The 20116-nt window shown below is 40.4% G+C and overlaps 1 protein-coding gene across 5 annotated transcripts in view; it reads right to left on the reverse strand.

The window, feature by feature from the left end:
- ADAM22 (ADAM metallopeptidase domain 22) overlaps positions 1 to 20116 on the reverse strand; it is a 181234-nt gene that overhangs the window by 31127 nt on the left and 129991 nt on the right. For 3 of the 5 annotated variants that reach the window (XM_061585708.1, XM_061585707.1, XM_061585710.1), the window contains 9 exons: positions 19549 to 19629; positions 19090 to 19140; positions 17044 to 17107; positions 16192 to 16297; positions 14923 to 15045; positions 12082 to 12250; positions 9329 to 9434; positions 8624 to 8714; positions 633 to 733 (listed from right to left, as the gene is read on the reverse strand). In XM_061585708.1, coding sequence (XP_061441692.1) covers positions 633 to 733; positions 8624 to 8714; positions 9329 to 9434; positions 12082 to 12250; positions 14923 to 15045; positions 16192 to 16297; positions 17044 to 17107; positions 19090 to 19140; positions 19549 to 19629 — 892 coding nt within the window. Of the gene's footprint in view, positions 1 to 632; positions 734 to 4339; positions 4535 to 6558; positions 6577 to 8623; positions 8715 to 9328; positions 9435 to 12081; positions 12251 to 14922; positions 15046 to 16191; positions 16298 to 17043; positions 17108 to 19089; positions 19141 to 19548; positions 19630 to 20116 lie in introns of all 5 variants that reach the window. The other 2 variants (XM_061585711.1, XM_061585709.1) reach the window with 2 other exon arrangements.

Genomic DNA, 20116 nt, shown 5'->3' on the forward strand with positions numbered 1-20116 from the left:
AAAAATACAAGCAACAATCCAACACAGTAAACATTTTTAAAATTAAATCAGTATAACTTAAAATGCTTCAGAGAATAGGAAGGTTTTGAATTAGATTGCTGGTAAATCCTAGTCAAGTACACCACTGTGGCTGAATTCATAGTTAGATTTATTTCATTTATTTACTGCAGTTATATCCCACCTTTCTCCAAGGAGCTCAAGGTGATGTACATGATTCTCCTCCTCCTCACCTAATCCCCACAACAACCTGTGAGGTAGGTTTTATTTATTTATTGAATGTATTAGTCACCCATCTAGCTGGCTGGTTATACTGAGAGGCTGTGACTGGCCAAAGGTCATCTAGTGAGTTTTGTGGCTTAGCGGGGATTCCACCCCTGGTCTCCTAGGTCTTTGTCCAACATTCTAAGAGCTACACCACACTGGCTTATAATGGAGTATACTAGTTTCCCGTGTGTTTAGTTATTTGTGAGACAGAGTTTAAGCTGCATCTTTAAAATTCCTATCTGCTCCAATACCGCTGAATAATTTTAGTTCCTCAAGTGTGTGTGCAAGAGCCTTGCTTCTGCACAAAGTCAGGACACCATCAGCTCTGCAATGGTTATGAATGTAGCTGATGCAAGTGTCATTCTCACCTTGCCATGAGTTACTCCTTGGTCGCCCATTTTGACAGATATCTGAAAGATTCTTTGCATCTTGGATCCTTTCACTCCATGAATGAGATAATCCGTTTGACCTAGAGTAAATAGCAAGACTTGCATGAGATTGTCAGTTTTGGCAGGTTAAACTTCTAATAAGGACATCATTCATGGATTTTTAAGGTTAGGATTACCTAAAGGTCTGTTTACAGTACCAAAATTGCCAGCTTAAATTAACAGTACATGTAAAAAAAAAAAAGCCATTTAAGTTTCACTTTGTGTTTCACAACTGTTCCTTAATCTCTTAGCTTCTGATATACTTTGGACATTGGTCTAACATGTCTAGCAAGGGCACATTAATCTGCCTACTGGTAATTGTGTTTCCTCGGGCCTCTCTTGTACATGTCCCATTTTCAGATTCGAGGCCTGTATGGTTAACATCTGTCTATGTGGGCTCTCTCATTTATTTACCAGGCAAGGGTAACTGTCAAATAACTGGTCAGGATCATGAAAGCAAATGGTAGCTGAGAGGCTACACCATCAGAGGTGCAAAGATCTGGATGCTGGGCCATCGCTGGCTCTGGGGAGCTGTGCACACAAGTGGCAGGAGTCACCGAGGAACAAAAGAAGAAAGCAAGTTTCTTCTGCACCTGGCAGAGGAAGAGCAGCCCAGTCCTTTTCCTTTCCCACTTGGGTTTTCTTAGACCAGCCTTCCCCAACCTGGTCAGTTCTAAATGTTTTGAACTGCAACACCCATCAGTCCCAGATAGCACGGTTAATGGCGCAGGATGGGAGGAGTTGAACTCCAAAACATCTAGGGGGCACCAGGTTAAGGAAGGCTGACTTAGAGAAGTAAGCAGGAGGGGGGGCAGGATCTTGCAAGTCAAAAAGAGTTTCTTCCTTCTGAAGGTTGAATTCTCTCTTCCCACCTTGTTTCCCAAGAGGAAAACTGAGCTGGAAGTGACTAACTTTCCAATATAAGTATGTTGTTGTTATGTGCCTCCAAGTCGACTACAACCTATGGCAACTCTATAAATCAGTGACCTCCAAGAGCATCTGTCATGAGCCACCCTGTTCAGATCTTGTAACTTCAGGTCTGTGCCTTCCTTTATGGAATCAATCCATGTCTTGTTTGGCCTTCCTCTTTTTCTACTTCCTTCTGTTTTTCCAAGCATTATTATCTTTTCTAATGAATCATGTCTTCTCATTATGTGTCCAAAGTATGATAACCTCAGTTTCATCATTTTAGCTTCTAGTGATAGTTCTGGTTTAATTTGGAACTCAAACCTGCCTATGAATCTCATCCTCTTGATGGCTTATGCAACCTGGCTATATCCCAGGTTTTGCACATGCACGCACTCCTCTTCCCAATTTCATCTGTCCTGATAGATTGTTAATAAAACCATCCTCTGTACCTTAGGACCCGCTCTCCTGCATCCGTAATGCAAAATGTCATAGAATGGATTTGGACACAGCAGAGCCAGTGTGGCATAGTGGTTAAGGTGTTGGACTATGACCTGGGAGACCAGGGTTTGAAACCCACATAGCCATGAAGCTCACTGGGTGACCTTGGGCCAGTCACTGCCTCTCAGCCTCATGAAAACCCTATTCATAGGGTCGTCATAAGTCGGACTCGACTTGAAGGCAGTACATTTACATTTAGTTAACTTTTCCCCATTGAAATCAACGGGTGTTTGTTTAAGGACTAGCTTGTTCCATTGATATAAATGGGACCTAAATTCAACTAACTTAATCTGAATCCAACCCCGTATGCTTTTGCTAATCCTTTTTGCCCTCTGATGGAAAAAAAAGATACAAAAGGACTGCATCCAACAAAACGTTTCCCCCCTGCTTATTGTTCCAACTGTCGTTAAGCCTTTTGTGAAGGCTATTTCTCTGTCTGATACTAAGCATCCATTATACAAGGTATGCCAGTTTTAAACACAAGTACATTACATTGCAGGTAACTATGTTCTAGTGTAGACAGACGTTAAGAGTTTCATAGCATTATACCATAAAGGACAAACAAGTGACTGAAATGAGGAATCAATGGCAGTATGGGGGGAGTGAAATGACACACAGCCTTATAGAGTGGAATTTAAGCAATACCCATTTTAAAAGTCAAACAACAGCTTGATAAGATGAACAAACATTTGCTCTGTTATGCAGAGATAAAACCTAAAGAAAACAAAATCTTGGTAAACTAATTTTCCAAAGATTCTGTTAGATTTAGGTATTTGAAGTTCAGCAAGAGATGGATCTGCACCTTTGAAGATGATTGTCAGAAAACCAGTATTTAAATCTTCCACAAACATAAACCTTTAGTCAAGGAAATGAACACTGTCTCAAAGTTATTTTTCAAATAGACATCTGCCATGTAAAAACAAACAGAATCTCAACAAGGTAGAAAAACCTTTATTGTTAATCAGACAGTTGCATCAGCATTTTATATGCATCATTTACTACATACACTTTAAACAACTTTAAATGAGGAAAGAGTGGGAAATCTCATTTGAAAACCACCACAATCGTGAATGATTTGAATGGTATTTTTTATTTTAAAAGGTTCACAAATTGCATCTGTTCATTATTAGTATCATTACATGGCAGTTTTTTGGTAAAGCATTTTAAGATGCTTATTAAAAAGCAATTCTGTGATTACAGTAAGTTCTCAGCATTAAAAAAGAAAGGGCAACAGATCAAAGTGACCTTGTTAACTTCATGAACTATTCAATGCATTGGGATGAGCAAGTTATTTTAAAATGGTGTATATGGCTTCTTTCAGCAAATGGAACAATGCACAGTCCAATGTCTAAAGTCATGCACAAAGCTCAAGATCTGCAATGTATTTCCTTTCACAGAATAGGACAAGAAATATTTGTTCTCATTGACTATTTTGGACTCTGGAGGTAGGGATTAAATTTAACAGACCCAAGGTGTTAGCAGAATCACCTATGGCCCAACCCATAACACGGTGATCTCTGCTCCCCATGGGTGACTGGTTACAATAATGAGGGCACAATCACATCTGGGGGGGGGGAGCTATTTGTGCGAAGTAGCTTCTCATGCACTCCAGCCTTGCTTTTGCCAACCTTAGCCAAAATATCACTCTTAAAAAGTAGCATCCCTCTTTGTGAAGCACCTATATGGATATGCATCACAAGCCAGTCACCCACAAGGGTCGCTGTGTAAATCAGGTCTTTGTTGGTCAGTAAAGAGAGAGAGAAATGCAAGCTGGAAATGCCAGACAAGGCAAGGTACTATGAACAAAGAGGCAGAGCAAACCAGTGATAAAATATAGTGCTTCTGTTCTAACATCTCTATTAATCCATTAATGTAATAACAGTTAATAAAAGTACAAAATCCCCCTTCTTTGATTACTCAATCATAGTATGAAATTTATGACAATTTCGATGACAGTGGTGGGTTTTTTTTGGCTTGAATAGGAGTCAGCAAGCTTGAAAAGCAGCTAAGTAAGCCACTTCCAAACAGAAAGAGATTGGTGATCTGTCAGTGGGGCTTACACTTATCGGGTCAAGCTGCAAACCCCTACATAATTATGAATATAGTTCCCATCTGATTTATAAGCACCTCCCTGCATTTTTAAAAAGAGTATATAACTAATCAGTAATCAAAGACTGAAGGAAGGTACTTTAACAAAAAACAACACCACAAAAAGGAAGGAAGGAAGGAAGTAATCAAACCTGCTGCAAAACAATGAAAGGTTCTGACTAATGGAATAATGTGTGATGGAACAGGTAGAAATCTGAAAATGCGACAGAAAAGCAGACCTCTTCTTAGAACTAGATGCAGAGTTTGTGCTGACTCCAGGCGGCATGTCGCTATAAAAGGAGTCGGCCTCACCAGGCTTTTTTACATAATCTCCCTGAGGGATTTGTCTAAAGCATAATGAACATTTTCAAGTCAGAAACAAACCAAAGGGAGAAAACAAGCATATACCAATTTTATATATGTAAACACACACACACATACATATATATAGCACAGGAAAAGGTTAAGAAAGAAGACTACGATATTTTATCACACAATTATGAAAATAAGAGACAGAGGTTACCGAAGAAAATAGGTCTACACTCTGTAATAAGCAAATGCAATCTTTGAGGTTGTTTAATTAAGAGATGATCTATTACAGAGTGCATTTTTCTTAATATGCCTGAAGGCAGTAAGCTGGATCAATTTAAGAGTCCCTCCAGGGTGGGTTAGGTATTAAATTATATCCACCCCAAACCCACTCTTTCCCTTTCTCTGTCTCCTGATAGTTTGAAAGAATTGGTATAAAGATGACCTTGGTAATTAATAGGCAATAATAAAAAAAACCCAATAATGTCCAAATAAGGCCACATTCACACCATACACTTATTCCACTATTATTCCACTTTCAACAGTCATGGCTTCCCCCGAAGAATCCTGGGAAGTGTAGTTTGTTAAGGCACTGAGAGTTGTTAGGAGACTTCTCCTCAGAGAGCTACAATTTCCAGAATGGTTTAACAACCAGTCCCTCTTCCCAGACAACTCTAAGAACTGTAGCTCTATGAGTCGAATAGGGGGTCTCCTAACAACTCTCAGCACCCTTCACAAACTACACTTCCCAGGATCCTTTGAAGGAAGCCATGACTGTTTAAAGTGGAATAATAGTGGAATAAATGTATGGTGTGAATGTGGCCTTATTTGGACATCACTGGGTTTTTTTTATTATTGCCTATTAATGAGGAACAGTGGTAACAGTATTTACTTTTTCAGGCTTTCCTTGAAGAGCATGGCTTTAATGTCAACCTTAGAGCTGAACCAAAGTTTCGTTTTAGAACTTTGTGAGCATGACTGTTTTGGAGGCATGGGGGGGCTATGGGGGTAGAGAAAAGAATTTTCATTGTCAAGCTGTCCCCCACCCACTTCCTTTTTCGACACCACTTGTTTTGTACTTCTAGTGACAGTAGTGAGCACATGACCATCTGCTACATGGTGTCATTTTATAGGGAAATATTGCCCTCACTGTGATTTAACTTCAGACACCATTACATAGCATCATCATGAAGCCAAATCAAACTAAGGGCAATGCTTCTGGATCCTCAATCTAGAACAGGGGTGAGGAGCCTGTGGCCCTCCAGATATTGTTGGACTCCAATTCCCATCAGCCCCATCCAGCATAGCCAATTGTCAGAGATGATGGGAACTGTAGTCCAACATTTGGAAGTCCTCATATCTGTTCCAGATTTTTAAAAGAAAAAAATACTACGACTTTTAAAAAAGTGTGCTCAGAAGCAGCCAGAAGTGGGATCATACCTGGCTATATGAATTGCACCCAGTGAATGTCAACACAACACAGAAATTTAATTAAAAAGGCAAACGCAAGCAAGTTCATAATGGAAATGATTAGCACCTAGGCAATTTGAAAATGCTTCGGACATCAATGTTATATACTAACCACAACTGAATTGGGTCAGAGAATAAAGTTCAGCACTGTGACTGCTAAGAAAGTAAAGCTATAATGGAAAATAAAACTTTAGGGCAGGACCCACAGCCCTTCAGATGTTGGTGGAATCCATCTCCCATCAGTCCTACTCAACATGGCCAAAAGTTAGGGACGATGGGAGCCATAGTTCAATGCCATCTGGAGGGCCACAGGTTTTCTGTGCCTGCCTTAGGGATCCCCCTCACCCCAAATGTCAGAATTCAGGAATCCAAGCTTTAATGGAAGATACATTTAACGCTACAAAGACAGGAGCCATTTAAATTGGATTAATCCACAGCTCCATGTACACAAAGAACATCCAGCTGAAGTGAATAGGAAAGTCTGAGTGCCACATTCCAGTTCATATCATTGCCTCTTCCCAACTAAATAATAAAATGGGATCACCATTTGAAGCACACTGTGACAACGTGGCCACACTGTTTTTTCACATACCTCTGTCTCCGATAGTTTCTTACAAAAGGAGGGAAGAGAGATAAAAGAGTGAGTTACCACTTTGCACTCTACTCAGCATCATAAACTAAGAGCTGGATCCTAAGAACTACAAGTGGATTTCCACTTGCCGAATGACACAGTCCCACATCTTTCTCCCCATCGCAGGGCCTTCAAGCCCTGAAAAAACACTCCAGTGAGTTGGGGGGCTTTCAGGGACAGTACAGGATCTGACAGGAAGGCTGCAGTAGAAATCAGGACCCACCTTCCGCTCCTGAAAGCCGCTTTTGGGATCCAGCCCCAAAGATATAAAATATTAAAGAAATTCTTTTTCTCTTTCCCACGCAATTTGCCACTGCCATGAAAAGAGCAAATATAGTTCACAATATTGTGAAAATTGCATGCAATGAAGCATCAGCACTATGTCTGAAATGTGTAATATGAGTTTTGAAAAGCCCTTTTGGAGGGAAGACACCCTCCAAATTCTGGACAGTCCCACTGACCTGTTCACACAACACAGTAAGGCAAATTATGGCTTGCTGAGACCATGTGAATGTGCAGTTTCCTACAGAGGAACTCACAGCCGCTTTGCTCCTCCAAGCACCTTTTTGCTCCCGTGCTGTGCTGAACTAAGCTGAGGTTTGGCTTAGCATGTCATCCAACCCAAGATCGTGGTTAAGTGCTTTTCTCACTAATCATGGGTTCTAGCCAAAGTTTGTTGTGTGAGCAATACCATATTCATTTTCTCTTCATTCAAGGAGTGAGAGCACTTTCTCCTCTGGTACTTTTTGAGATCTACCTTATGTCATAAGCAGAATTAAGATCATAAAAAGAGCCTGCTGAATAAGGCCAGGGGCCCATCTAGTCCAGCATCCTGTTTTCACAGTGTCCAACCAGATGCCCATGGGAAGCCTGCAAGCAGGACCTGAGTGCAAAGAGCACTCTCATCTCCTGCGGTTTCCAGCAATTTGTATTTGGAACCATACCGCCTCTGACTATGGAGGCAGAGCATGGCCATCATTGCTAGCAGCCATTGATAGCCATATCCTCCATGAATTTGTCTAATCCTCTTTTAAAGCCATCCAAGCTGGTGGCTATCACTGCGAGAATTCAATCGACTTTTCTTCTCTAACTCTGCAATCCATTTTGTTTAGATAGACAAACTGAAACAGTTGTGCAACAAATAATGAAAAACAGAAATTGAGAAAATTAAAAAGTTACAGTCAAAACACAATTCAGTAGGCTGTTGCCATTAAAGGATATTATTTTATGGCAAGTTTAAACTTAGAAGGACAGCAGCCTTGCCCAATATTAGGTCCCCAGATATTGTTGGAGTACAACTGCCATGATCCCGTCAGCATTGCTAGACTTGCTTTACTCAAATGCTGCAATCCAGAATTATCCAACCTTGGGTGTTCAGATGCTTTTGGACTACAACATATGGGGACCTAAGATTAGGCAAGGCTGAAATACAGGATCTGAGTAAAGCAAGTCTAACCAGGTAAACTATTTGCAGAGGAGAGCAACTGGAAACATGTCAAAAGGGAGTAAAAAAAAAGAATAATTAGTTACACCTCCCTTATCATGCCTTTCTGATTAGTGAAACCATGTAATATTCTCTTTCACCTCCATTGTTCAATAATTCACACTGCCAGCAGACAAAGTAGTTTATACTTTTATTTTATTATACTATAGCAGTGGTTCCCAAATATTTTTACCCCATGGATCACTTGAAAATTATGGAGGTTCTTGGCAGTCCGCTTAATGATTTTTCTGCCTGTTGAAGCAATTTTTATTGCTTCTTTATTTCTTATATATATTCCATGGAATTTAAATTGTAATACAATACAAGAAAGAAAAGAAGCAATTAAAATAAATTAAAATCAATATGAATATTGTATGGGATGGATGTGCCATCTCTTATCTTCAACCACAAATCCAGAGATATTCCGTGGACCAGCAAAATGAAGGTCACGGATCCCTGGTGGCCCACGAACTACAGTTTGAAAATCCCTTTAACAATATGTTAAATACTACCTTTATTAAAATATAAATATAAATTACTTACTTGTAACCCCATGCAGTGATGCCCAAAATTAGAGCCAACACTAAAATCGTACCAGCAATGGCACCTATAATAATATTTGTGCTAGCGACACCTAGATTAAAACACAGAAACAAGAATCTGAATGTATTCTGTTTTCTAAGGATTGTATCTTAATGGAGCAGACCCATTAAAATCAATGGAATGATCTTAGACATGTCCATTGATTTCAGTGGGCTTATTCCAAGTTTGCTGGATACAATCCTAATTATGGATTGCTTAATTATTTTTTAGAGGCTTAAAAATCTGGGACAACCTCTCTGGGACACCTGGAGCAGCAAAAAACCAAGCAGTGTTCAAGACAAGGTGGGACAAATTAGATGCAATTGTTTCTGTTTCGTAAATAGTAGTTGCATGTATGTACATCACCATCTGGATCCAGGCCATGGCATGAAGGGATTCAACTCTTCCCAGTTCCTCGGGAGGAGGGATCAATTGTTAAACACTCTGGGAATGGTAGCTCTGTGAGGAGAATAGGGGTCTCCTAACAACTCTCAGCACCCTTAATAAACTACAATTGACAGGATTCTTTGGGGGGAAGCCATGGCTGCTTAAAGTTGTAGGATACTGCTCTGAATGTATAGTGCAGACGGATTAATGCACATGCTTTCAATTCTGATCACTGGTAAGCCTCTGATCATTTCATTAAAAATGTAACACACAACTCACCTTGGTTGTGCAAACCTCCACCAATGTTTGGTTCTGGGAGACGTTTAGCACAGTCTGCACCTGTCCATAACTGCTCACAGACACAATGTATTTCATTACTGCAAACCTACAAAAATGTAATCCAACATTTAATAATCAAACAACAGAAAGCCCCACCAAAGCCTCAAGGCTTAGTCTTCTAATTTGAATATGTCGTTCATATAAATACATGATATTGCTCTCCAGTATGATAGATAGACAGACAGATAGATATTTTGTTTTAGGATATTTCATGTTCAGTTTACAACACGCATTCCTACTTTAAAAGGCAAATAGATTTATTTCTTTTTAAAAGAAAGGAACATGAATGATATGGGCCTACCACATATATAAAGGTCCCAGGAGGGGAAAGGGGAAGGAAAAAAACCTTGTTGATCTACAAGGTGTCGTGAACTTTCAGCCCTCCAGATGTTGCTGAACTACAACTCCCATCATCCCTGGCCACTGGTCATGCTTGCTGGGGCTGATGAAAGTTGTAGTTCAGCAACATCTGGAGGGCCAAAAATTCCCCACCCATTCTGGTTGTTAGGGATAAGGATTGTCATGTAAATTTACTAGTCAACTATCAAAATACTTTCTTTAAAGGCCCAGGAAATAGAAACATTGTTAAGCCCCTTGAGTCCTTGCCTATCTATATCTATATACACATATGTACACACACCTGGTGGGACCCCAGCCACTTACCACATATATATATTCATGCAATTATTTTGCCACTGGCCTGTGCCCCAAGTTCTTTCAGTACCTAGCACTGCCCGTCCCTAAACTCACAACCAGACACACACGCACACACACAAATGCTGGGAAGTTCTTCTCCCATTGTCAGAACAACTGCCTTAAAGTTATAGTGGATAATGACTGAAGATTGGCTAGCAGGGGAAGGGAAGTATCACCTATGGAGGACTCTTTCTGCACTATCCATGCAGAAAGAATTCCAGAGCTGTGCCAGTACAATGGGGGGGGGGGGAGAAGTTGTTCTTGTAACCTTGAAATGGTAAAGCTCTAACTGATGTCTCTGCTCAGTAAAGCGTCTCTTTCTAAGGGCTCATCCACACTGGAGTTTAATGTGGATTTGAAGCTGCTTGTGTCTCCATATTGTTTTGTGGTGACCACATGACATCCTCTTCATCCAAGTGCAGCCCGCCCTTTCCCCGCACTAAATCCAGATTTTCCCGATCCACGGATAATCAGATCAGGGAAGAAAATGCAATATAAAATATCACATTACTTGACTGTGGATGCATTGAAGCGTATTATGTGGGAGGGCTTTTTACAGGTGTGGTGACATTCCGCTAGGTGTCATCTATTGTCACACCCTACTTCCATTCTGTTCCCATCAGCCCAAAGGAAAGGATGCACCCTGCCTTTTTCCACTGGTTGTTTATTTTATTTTAATTAATTAATTAATTAGATTTATATCCCGCCCTTCCTCCCAGTAGGAGCTCAGGGTTGTTGTTGAAGGCACATTTGTGGTGTTTTTATTTTTGGACCAACTCTTTTGCACAGAAAGTGCTCTTCCACAAAACAGTTGTATTAAAAATAAAAATAAAATTTGCCCTTGCAAATACGAGGCCAGGAAGAAAAAGAGGAAGACAGAGGCAGCCTTTCACGGAAGCAATTCCAAATCCTTGCCTGGCTTGGAGTGACACACACGTTTATTTATTGCTACTTATTTATTTATTACACATTTATTTATTTTTACTGCTCTTTTGTGCAAATCTGATGTGTCAGAAACATTGATTCCAAAATATATATATTTTAAAAACCATAGGTGCCCAGATAAACAAATACCTCCAGGTTTCCTGGCTCGGAGTGACACGCATACACATATTTTTCTAATTCTTTTTTTTTTTACTGCTCTTTTGTGTACATCTGGTATATTGGAAAACCTATATTTTAAAAATTTGAACAAAATTAAAAAGTATGTGCACACAGCTAAACAACACGCAGTACCTGCGTGCATGCCCACAATGGACCTGAGGTTTCTGGAACTTACGGTGAGTGAAGAAGTACTAATTGAGCAGAGAGGACATTATACAGCACAAATCTATCCCATCAAGCACTGTCTACTAGTGTGGATGCAATTGCTCATGTGTGGACCAAGGTGCACAGGCGCACACATGGGAACAGGGGCCCACATACACACAATTGCCCTAGCATGGAGACAGTCCAAGTCTAGCCCAAGACCTAGCAATTCCTTGCAGGCTCAGGGGAGCTTCCCAACACACATAATTCCTTGGTTATTTCAATGAAGGGGGAAGTTTTTTTTAAAATGCAAAACGATACATAAGCAGAACTGATCTCTTCATTCAAGGGAATGGGACAAACACATATCCGGGAGCTCCACTGAGCAATGGATTCAGTGCAAGGTATTCTTGACTGAGGCAGATGATTAATTCCATTGCTTTCAAGTAGGATGTTAATGTTCTTGGGAAGCTACCTTATACCAGGTCAGTCTATTTATCCATGTAGTTCTGTATTATCTATACTGATTGGTAGCAGCTTTCTAAAATCTCACAGCAGAGGTCTTTCCCATAACATGCTCTGAAGACGCTGAGGATTGAGCCTGGATAATTCAATTCTTTCCTTCCTGCCTGTTTTACAAATCTTTTGAAAAGGCAGAGAAAGAGAGAGCACACCCACCAACCAGCCAATATTTAAGAAATTGTGGTGTAATCAGCCCCCACCCCAAAGGCATTATAGAATAAACGTACTCCATTGCCTGAACAAATTTTGCCTTCTGCACTTCCTGGACAGGAGCTAAAGTTAAAAGAATCCACAGAAAGGCATCTATGCTCCCAACATATCTTGTCCTGACCACAAGGTGTTACATCTTCCACATAGCCAAGATCTGCATCTTCGTCTAGTTTAACGTGACCACCGCTGCAAAAGAAACAGAAAGGCTTCATCAAAGTAGATCCATCATATTAAAAATCATTTTCTTCTTGTTGATTTTAGCATTTAATCATAATAGTAACAACAGCAAAGTAAAAATAACAACATCAAGAGAATCAAGGATGCAAAGCAGTGATAATAGACACAGAAGGGGTATCAAAGTCCATTCCAGTGTTTCCATATATAATGATTGCACCAAGTTCAGATCTCTGTACGTTTCCAAGAGTCAATCATAGAGTACAATTATGTTCTAAGACTGGTGTACATTCAATAAAGCAGTACCAAACATCTTGGAATATGTCTGCTTCTATTCCTTTTCACAAAGCTTTGAGATTATATGTTAATTTTTCCATAGGTGCTGTAAACCACACTTCTAGATACTAGCTCTCTAATAAATGTATATGTTTTCCAGTTTTTTCATTAGTCTGGCAGCCATTAGACTGCCAAAGTCTTCAAACATTATGTCTCTTAGTCATCATAGGTCATTAATAACACTAGTTGAAGATCTGGCTATAGCAATTGTTTAGTGATCTTGCTAATTAATATAACTTTTAACAAAACTGCTCTTAAAACACAGAAAACTAAGCAACATTTGTTTATATTTTCTTTATGGCTAGAAAAAAAGCAGTATTTTCTCACAGTACACATGCAAAGCTCAAAGAAATCTGATCGGTGTTAAAGCTTGCTGGGATTTACGCAACATCTTTCAAATTTACAAGAGTAACTACTCTGTATTCACAGGGCAATGAATGTTTGATATACTATTCACTAATAGGCAAAAAACCTTGCAGTTTAAGAATGTACATATAGCCAACAGATATTTCTATCAAACTTTAAAAAGCAGGGAAATTGGACAGCTATAGTGAATGCACCAGAGGAGACCTGACCTCTTCTCTGAGATATTGTATTGCCCTACAAATTTGTAAAAATGCAGATACAATTTGGGTTGGTCTTTCACAGTCCAATCCACTTCCTGTGTAGCTTGGAAGAATTTGGTAACGTGCTTCTGAGTATATGGTGAGTTGTGGCAACACCTACAATCAGCCCAAATAACAGAAACAAGACATGCATTGTGCTGATCTTGTTTTAGCAGGGAGGAAGCAACAAAATTAAGACAGTTGATATAGTTCAGATAGTCACTTTAAATATGCTGAATTTCCTTTGTAATTTTAGTGAAGTTTCCTATAGTAAACTATTTTGTTTTGCTTCTGTTCCTGTGAATATGTGAAGTACAGCAACACTTTGCAACACTAAAAAAAACTCCAAAAACAATTGCGGAATACTGACTATTCTGCAGAATAGTTTCCAATGGGAAGCAGAAGGAGGGGGAGGGGAAAGGAGGTGATTGGAAGGGGAGGGGCAAAGGAAGAAGGAGGGAAGGGGCAGAAGGAAGTTGATGGGAGGGGGGAGGAGGAGGGGAGGGCAGGTTTGATCATTTGCATGCTTATGGAGTTCAATGGGATTTACTCCCATGCAATCATACTTAAGATAAGTAAAACTGACCTGGGAAGGGGAGGAGGAGGGCAGGAAGGAGAGACAGAGGGAGGAAGGGGGAGGGGAGGAGATTGGGTGGGCAGGCACTGGGCAAAGGGAAAGCGCCTTTCCTTTCCAAAACACTGTGAACAGTATCATCGTTTTTCAGCGTTTCCCCCACCTTTTTATTCTACAGCAGGCACATGTAGTCTCCCACCCAAATTGAAACCAAAGCTGTCACTGGCCACATCCACACCAGACTTTTATTTCACTTTAGACAGTCATGGCTTATCCCAAAGAAGCCTGGGAAGTGTAGTTAGTGAAGAGTGCTGAGAGTTGCTAGGAGAGGCCCTATTCCCCTCACAGAGCTACAATCCCCAGAAGAGGGGCTGACTGTTAAACCACTCTGGCCACTGGAGCTCTGTCAGGGGAATAGGAGTCTCCTCTCAACAATCTTCACAAATTACACTTTCCAGGATTCTTTGGGGGAAGCCATGACTATCTAAAGTGAAATAAAGGTCAGGTGTGGGTGTGGCCCCGATTAGCCAAGCTAAGCAACTGTGACTTTGGCTTTTAGAACACTGACAATTGGTTCTTACAGAGCATGCCCAGGCTTATCATTGACTCCTATGCTAAATTTATTAAATTAATTAAAAATTGGCCAGGCATTTTTTTAACTTTTAAACTGCAGAGGATGAAGGTCAGAGTATGGGGCAAGGTCAGTAACAGGATTACAGGTACTTTGTGAACATGGCTGGTTTTTAATTAATTTCAACAAATTATGAGAACACTGAAAGAAGAAAGTCCAAAAGTGCTCTGTTTTTCCCCTCGTTTTACACTTTGAACCCTCAATTATCTCTGACTGTTTTGCATATTGCCATGAAAATTTAGAGGATTGTTAAGCAAGCGTTTCTGAGTTCAGGACTATAAGTTTTGTAAGGTTTTGTTTTGACATGAGCTTATGGGAAGCATCAGAACGGCATGGGGGTATTTTCAATTTAACATTGCGGAATGCAAAAAATCCATGCTGGCTACAGTATACAGCCACTCTCGTGGCTGTATAATTATCTCTGACCACAGTTCAGCACAGAGTTAGGTGCATGACAATCCGTTGATTCAACAGGATTCAGCTTGCCTGAGTCTGTGTTGAATCGTGTCCTCTCCCTGTTTGGGTTTTGAGAAATTACCTGCAATTAAAGGTCTTGTCCAAATGTTGGAGAGAAACTGATGTGATCTCGCCGTCAAGTTCTCCAAGCCTTGGGATATTAGAGACAATATTAGAGCACAGAAGATATCCACAAAGAACATCCCTAGAAGGAAAGATTAAGCAAGACATTAGTTGTTCTTGTTCTTTAAAAAAAAGACAGTCCAAGAGAAATAGGTTATGTTTACTGAAGGTAAGAAATATAGGAAGCTGCCTTCTGTCTGATCCATCTAGCTCTTTTCAGACCTTTTCAGACCTGGGCCTCCACCCCCAAACAACAATAAGCATTTGGGGAACCTATTTCTTCATTTTTTACCATTAGTGGTAGTGCTGCTGTTGCAACCCACCTTGGATGGTAACACAGCCTGGTAGTGGGTCCTCCCCCCCCCAAGTTGAAGACCAGTGGTCTACACTGACTATCAGTGGCTGTCCAGGATTTCAGACAGGAATCTTCCCAGCCATACCTGGAAATGCCAGGGATCTATCCCTGAGTTATGGCTTTTCCTTAAAATATCTGCACAGAGACGGGACATAAAGGTCTTAGCAGTCAAGGCATGCAAACTGGAAACAAACCATATCCTTGTCCATCCTTAGCAACCAGACACCCGATTTGGGTGTATCCTGGCAGGCCTAAGAATAAGAGTGGATCCCACCGAGAGCTGAGTTCTGTTTCTCCCTGCCTTTGCTGCTCTAACAACACACATCCAGCCTCTAGTGGGCTGAACTCTGATTGCCTCTTCCATGAGTCATTTCCCAAAAGAGGTTGTGAGTCTTGTTGCTCTCATTTGCTGAGGAGAGCTTCATAGGCCTTTTCTGGCACTCTCTCCTACCTTCCACCATCTAACATGGCCTCCCAGTTCCCCAAGGTAAGGATGTGCAGGAAGGATGGGGGAGTGGATGAGGTGGAGTGGGATGACCCTATTTCAGGCTGGGTCACATTTTTAGGCCCCCCTCCCAGTTTTGAACAGCCACCCATCTCAGCTTAATGACTGATGCAAGGCCCAATCAACTCCACTCTCCATTTAGGGCAGTGGGGGAGGGAACACTAGTAGGAGAGGCTAAAATAAGGATATCATTGGATAGTGTGGCTGGTATGAGATTGAGTGCTGCATAGGTACGCACTCATGTTTGGAAGCTGAGTATGCATGTCAGATGTGCTCATTTGCAAAGGAACATATGCAGCGTAGAATATTTGAGAATCACTGGCCTAAAAAACAAAATAAATGTGCTATCTAAACAGAGTGTAACTTACTCATTCTTGCACTGTATCCAAGTTTTCTTCTCTCGACCACAGTTCCCTTTTTCAGTTCCTTCTATATTCAGCCTCTCGTAGCAGTATTCATCAGCAGCCGTCGCTTCTAAAAAAAAAACAGAAGCAAATTTCTTTCCGTCGTGATGCGTGAGTTTGTTTTGAAAGGCAAGCACATGTAAACATAAAGATTTGAGCCAGGTTAAAACCACAAATTATATTCTCCCTACTATTTTTAATATGTAGTGCTGAAGGCTCACAACCTAAGCATCTTTGAAACACAATGGGGGCGGGGAGAGGGAAATAAAAGGAAAATCGAAATAGGCAAATGTACTTTAGAATTTATAAAGCACTTTGCCTTCAAAAGAGTGGGCAGCTATGGTTACAAACTGAAAAAAGGTTTCTGGTGTTGTTTTAAACTGCAGTGGCTTCCGGTGGAATGGCTGTCAGTTAAATAGTCAGGGAAATCACCACCTAAGTGGGTTAACAGTCAATCCCTCAGGGAACTCTGGGATCTGTAGCTCTGTGAGGGAAACAGGGACCTCCTAACCACTCTCAGCACTCTTCATAAACTACAGTTCCCAGGATTCCTTGGAGGAAGTCATGACTGTTAAAGTGTTATCTCAGTGCTTTAAATGTATAATGCAGACGTGGCTATAATGTTCAACCAAAATCTACCCTTCTGTAACTTGTCCGTTAGATTTAACAGTGCTGTCCTCTTTTCCTTCTTCTATGCGACAGTCCTTTACAAAATAAATTAATAAATAAATACAATCTGCCCTGATGCTCTGGTGAGCTTTCACAGGAATATCGGGGGGGGGGAAGAAACTTGGAAGTTCAAGGTCTCTTACTCACTTTCTCCCCAAATATATTTACACTGCCTGTCTCTTGTTTTACATCGTCCTCCAAAACAAATACCCTAAAGAGAAATCAAGAAAGGGACAAAGAATAATAAGGGTTTATCATCATGATGATATATTTTCCAAACATTTCTATGTAAATGTATCATAAATGTATGTGATATATTTTCCAAACATTCATTGCTTAGCTTTTTTCTACGCTTCTGAAAAAAAAGGGCTGAAGCAGTTAAAACACCACAAGTAGCATGATACATGTCTATACATTTCTCTATCTACTCAGAAGTAACTTCTACAGAGTTGAATGGGACTTACTCCCGGGTTACGTGTGCTTAAGCAGCCTTAATATGCAGTTCCATTTTAATGTTTATAGAAAGTCAATTTCAAATACTTTACAGATCTAAATAAAAACACCATAATATTCAAAAACTTCTATTCCCCTCTGTATCCTCACATAACTGACTGAAGTGCAAACTATTATTATTTATCTGAAGTATTTATAAATTGCCTTTCTGTCCTTAAGGCGATATATAATAATTAAAACAATTCAGATTTAAAAACACAAACAGAATAAAACCATTAAAACAAAACCAATGCAAGCCACATTTATCTTAAAATAAATTCATGTTATTGTAAGATACAGAAATTGTGGGCATGTATAGGATTCATGTCATTCATTCTTTCCTGTATTGTAGTCAGAGGGGATCATTTTCATTGTCATTTGGCTAGTGTTGTCTTTATTGTGGCAAATGGGCTGGTGTATTTTGGAAGGGAAATAAAGGCTGCAATCCATTGACTCACAGAGTTGAATTTACTTCCAAATAAAGAAATATAGAGTAGCATTCAATGGCATCATTCCCCTAATGAAAGGCATGTTGGCATTAGGCCGTACTGCCTAAGGATATTTTCATCAGGTCTGGAAAGTTACAAGCATGTGTTTTGAGAAGCAGTCTTATCTGCCATGTCTGGCCTGAGAGAGCAGACTTGAAGGTCAGACAGGTTGTCATGGTAACGGGAGATAACAGCTGGGAAAGTTGTAACAGAGTCTATGTGTTGTTGTTCTTCTGAATTATGCCTCTGAGCTGAGAGGCTGTCTTTTGTGTTTATCTATGGAGAGTGATGTACCAGAAGGGGGGTGACTGAAGAATCTCTACATGTATTTACTCTTAAGCCTCTGGCCTTAATGTCTTTCAATAAAGACTCTTAACATGCTCTGAAGAAGTTTCTTGCTCAACTTAACTCCAAAGTAATGTATGCTGTTTCACACAACAACGCACACAAGCCAACAAGGCATCCATCAGGAGAATAGGGAGGGAGGGAGTTTCCACTGATTTGTGTTCCCTTTTCCATTCCTCCAAAACAGTTTTTTGGTAGGGCAGGGGATGCAGGAAGAAAGGGAGTCACTGAAAATTGTCTCCCTCCCTGTTCCACTGAAGGATGCCTTCTGTCAGCAGAGTGACACTGCTGGTTAACATTCATAGCATCAGCCTGTAAGGCTGCGTACACACCATATATTTAAAGCACATGGCTTCCCCCAAAGACTCATGGGAACTGTCATTTCCCCCTCACAGAGCTACAGTTCCCAGCACCCTTAACAAGCTACTGTTGCCAGGATTCTTTGAGAGAAATAATGTGCTTTAAATGTGCTTTAAATGTCTGGCATGCATGCGCAGGCAAAATATGTGATGTCAAAAACTTCATGCCACAAAAGGTGTGCAAAGGCAGGCTGAGTGAACCTATTGATTGTGGGCAAGAACAAGGTACTTTGCGGAGTGTTTCCTGGTTACACTTAATTCTCACAACGAACAGAGAAGTCCCCGCCCCCTGCAACAAAGTGAACAAGAAACCTTACTTTAATTTTTTTAAAAAAGAAGCAGCGGGGAAGAGCCAGGATTCTGGCACAAGTTTTTGTAGTGGAGGTTTACAATCACAGATTCCTACCCCTCACACAAGTCCTTTTATAGACGCCTGTGAACAGGCTAGCTTTTATCTCCTCGGTTTAAGATAAAGTGCTATCTTACAGTTATCAAATGAAACATTGTACCTGTTTGTTATCACATGAATACCCATCCATTTTGTGCAGATTTGGAGAGCACTAAAAAAAAAAGCAGAAGGAACCACTTGATAAGTGAGACACAGAGAGTGCTTTAATTAATACTGTAGTATCTAAAATTAATGCAAATACAGCTTTTCAAACTTTGCTTTCAATTGGACATTGCCTCCCTTCTCCCAAAACCGTTTTATTCAATGGGGCTTTAACTAGATGCTCAGATCTGGCAAATCTCTCAGAACAATCGACTTGAAGGCACATAACACACACACACAGCTCAGTACTGTCTACACTGACTGGCAGCAGCAATCCAGGGCTTCAGGCAGGAGCTTCTCCCAGCCCAACTTGGAGATGCTGGGTATATTGAACTAAGGACCTTCTGTATACAAGGCAGAGGTACTATCACTGAGTTATTGCTCCTGTCACTCTCTCTCTCTCATTTTGAAACTTTACCTGATTAGAATCTCCTGTGCACCTCTCTGGAATATCACAATCATTCACAGCTTCTCTGCACACAACTCCTTTGGCTTCAAACTGAGAAAGGAAAAATTAAATATGTGAACAGATCTATAACCTTTTAATAATTCATGTAAAAACATCACCAAAAAAATCCTGAGTTCTTAGTAGCCAGGGGTTCTGATAGTACTTGCAATATTCAGGTGGATTCTCTTAAATGCCCACATACAAGAAGAAAGGCCATTTGCTACTCATCTTTATAAATTACACAACCCTGATGATCAGCGGCCTATATAAATGAGAGCAGCAGATCAAGGAAGCAGATTTAAACTAAACATTAGAAGACTAGGAGGGACTCTCCCTTGCTGGAGGTATTTAAGCAGAGGATGGACAGCCATCTTCCAAGAATGCTGTAGTTGCACCCTGCATTACAACAAGTGGCTTGAGCTAGATGACCACTAAGCAATGTTCCAACAATAACATTATTTGTGCTATTCCTGCTGCTTCTCTGATAATATCTTCTGAACTTGCAAACGAAAAGGTTATTTTGACGATTTCAGATATG

Source organism: Rhineura floridana, chromosome 10 (genome assembly GCF_030035675.1).
Source record: "Rhineura floridana isolate rRhiFlo1 chromosome 10, rRhiFlo1.hap2, whole genome shotgun sequence".
NCBI lineage: Eukaryota > Metazoa > Chordata > Lepidosauria > Squamata > Rhineuridae > Rhineura > Rhineura floridana.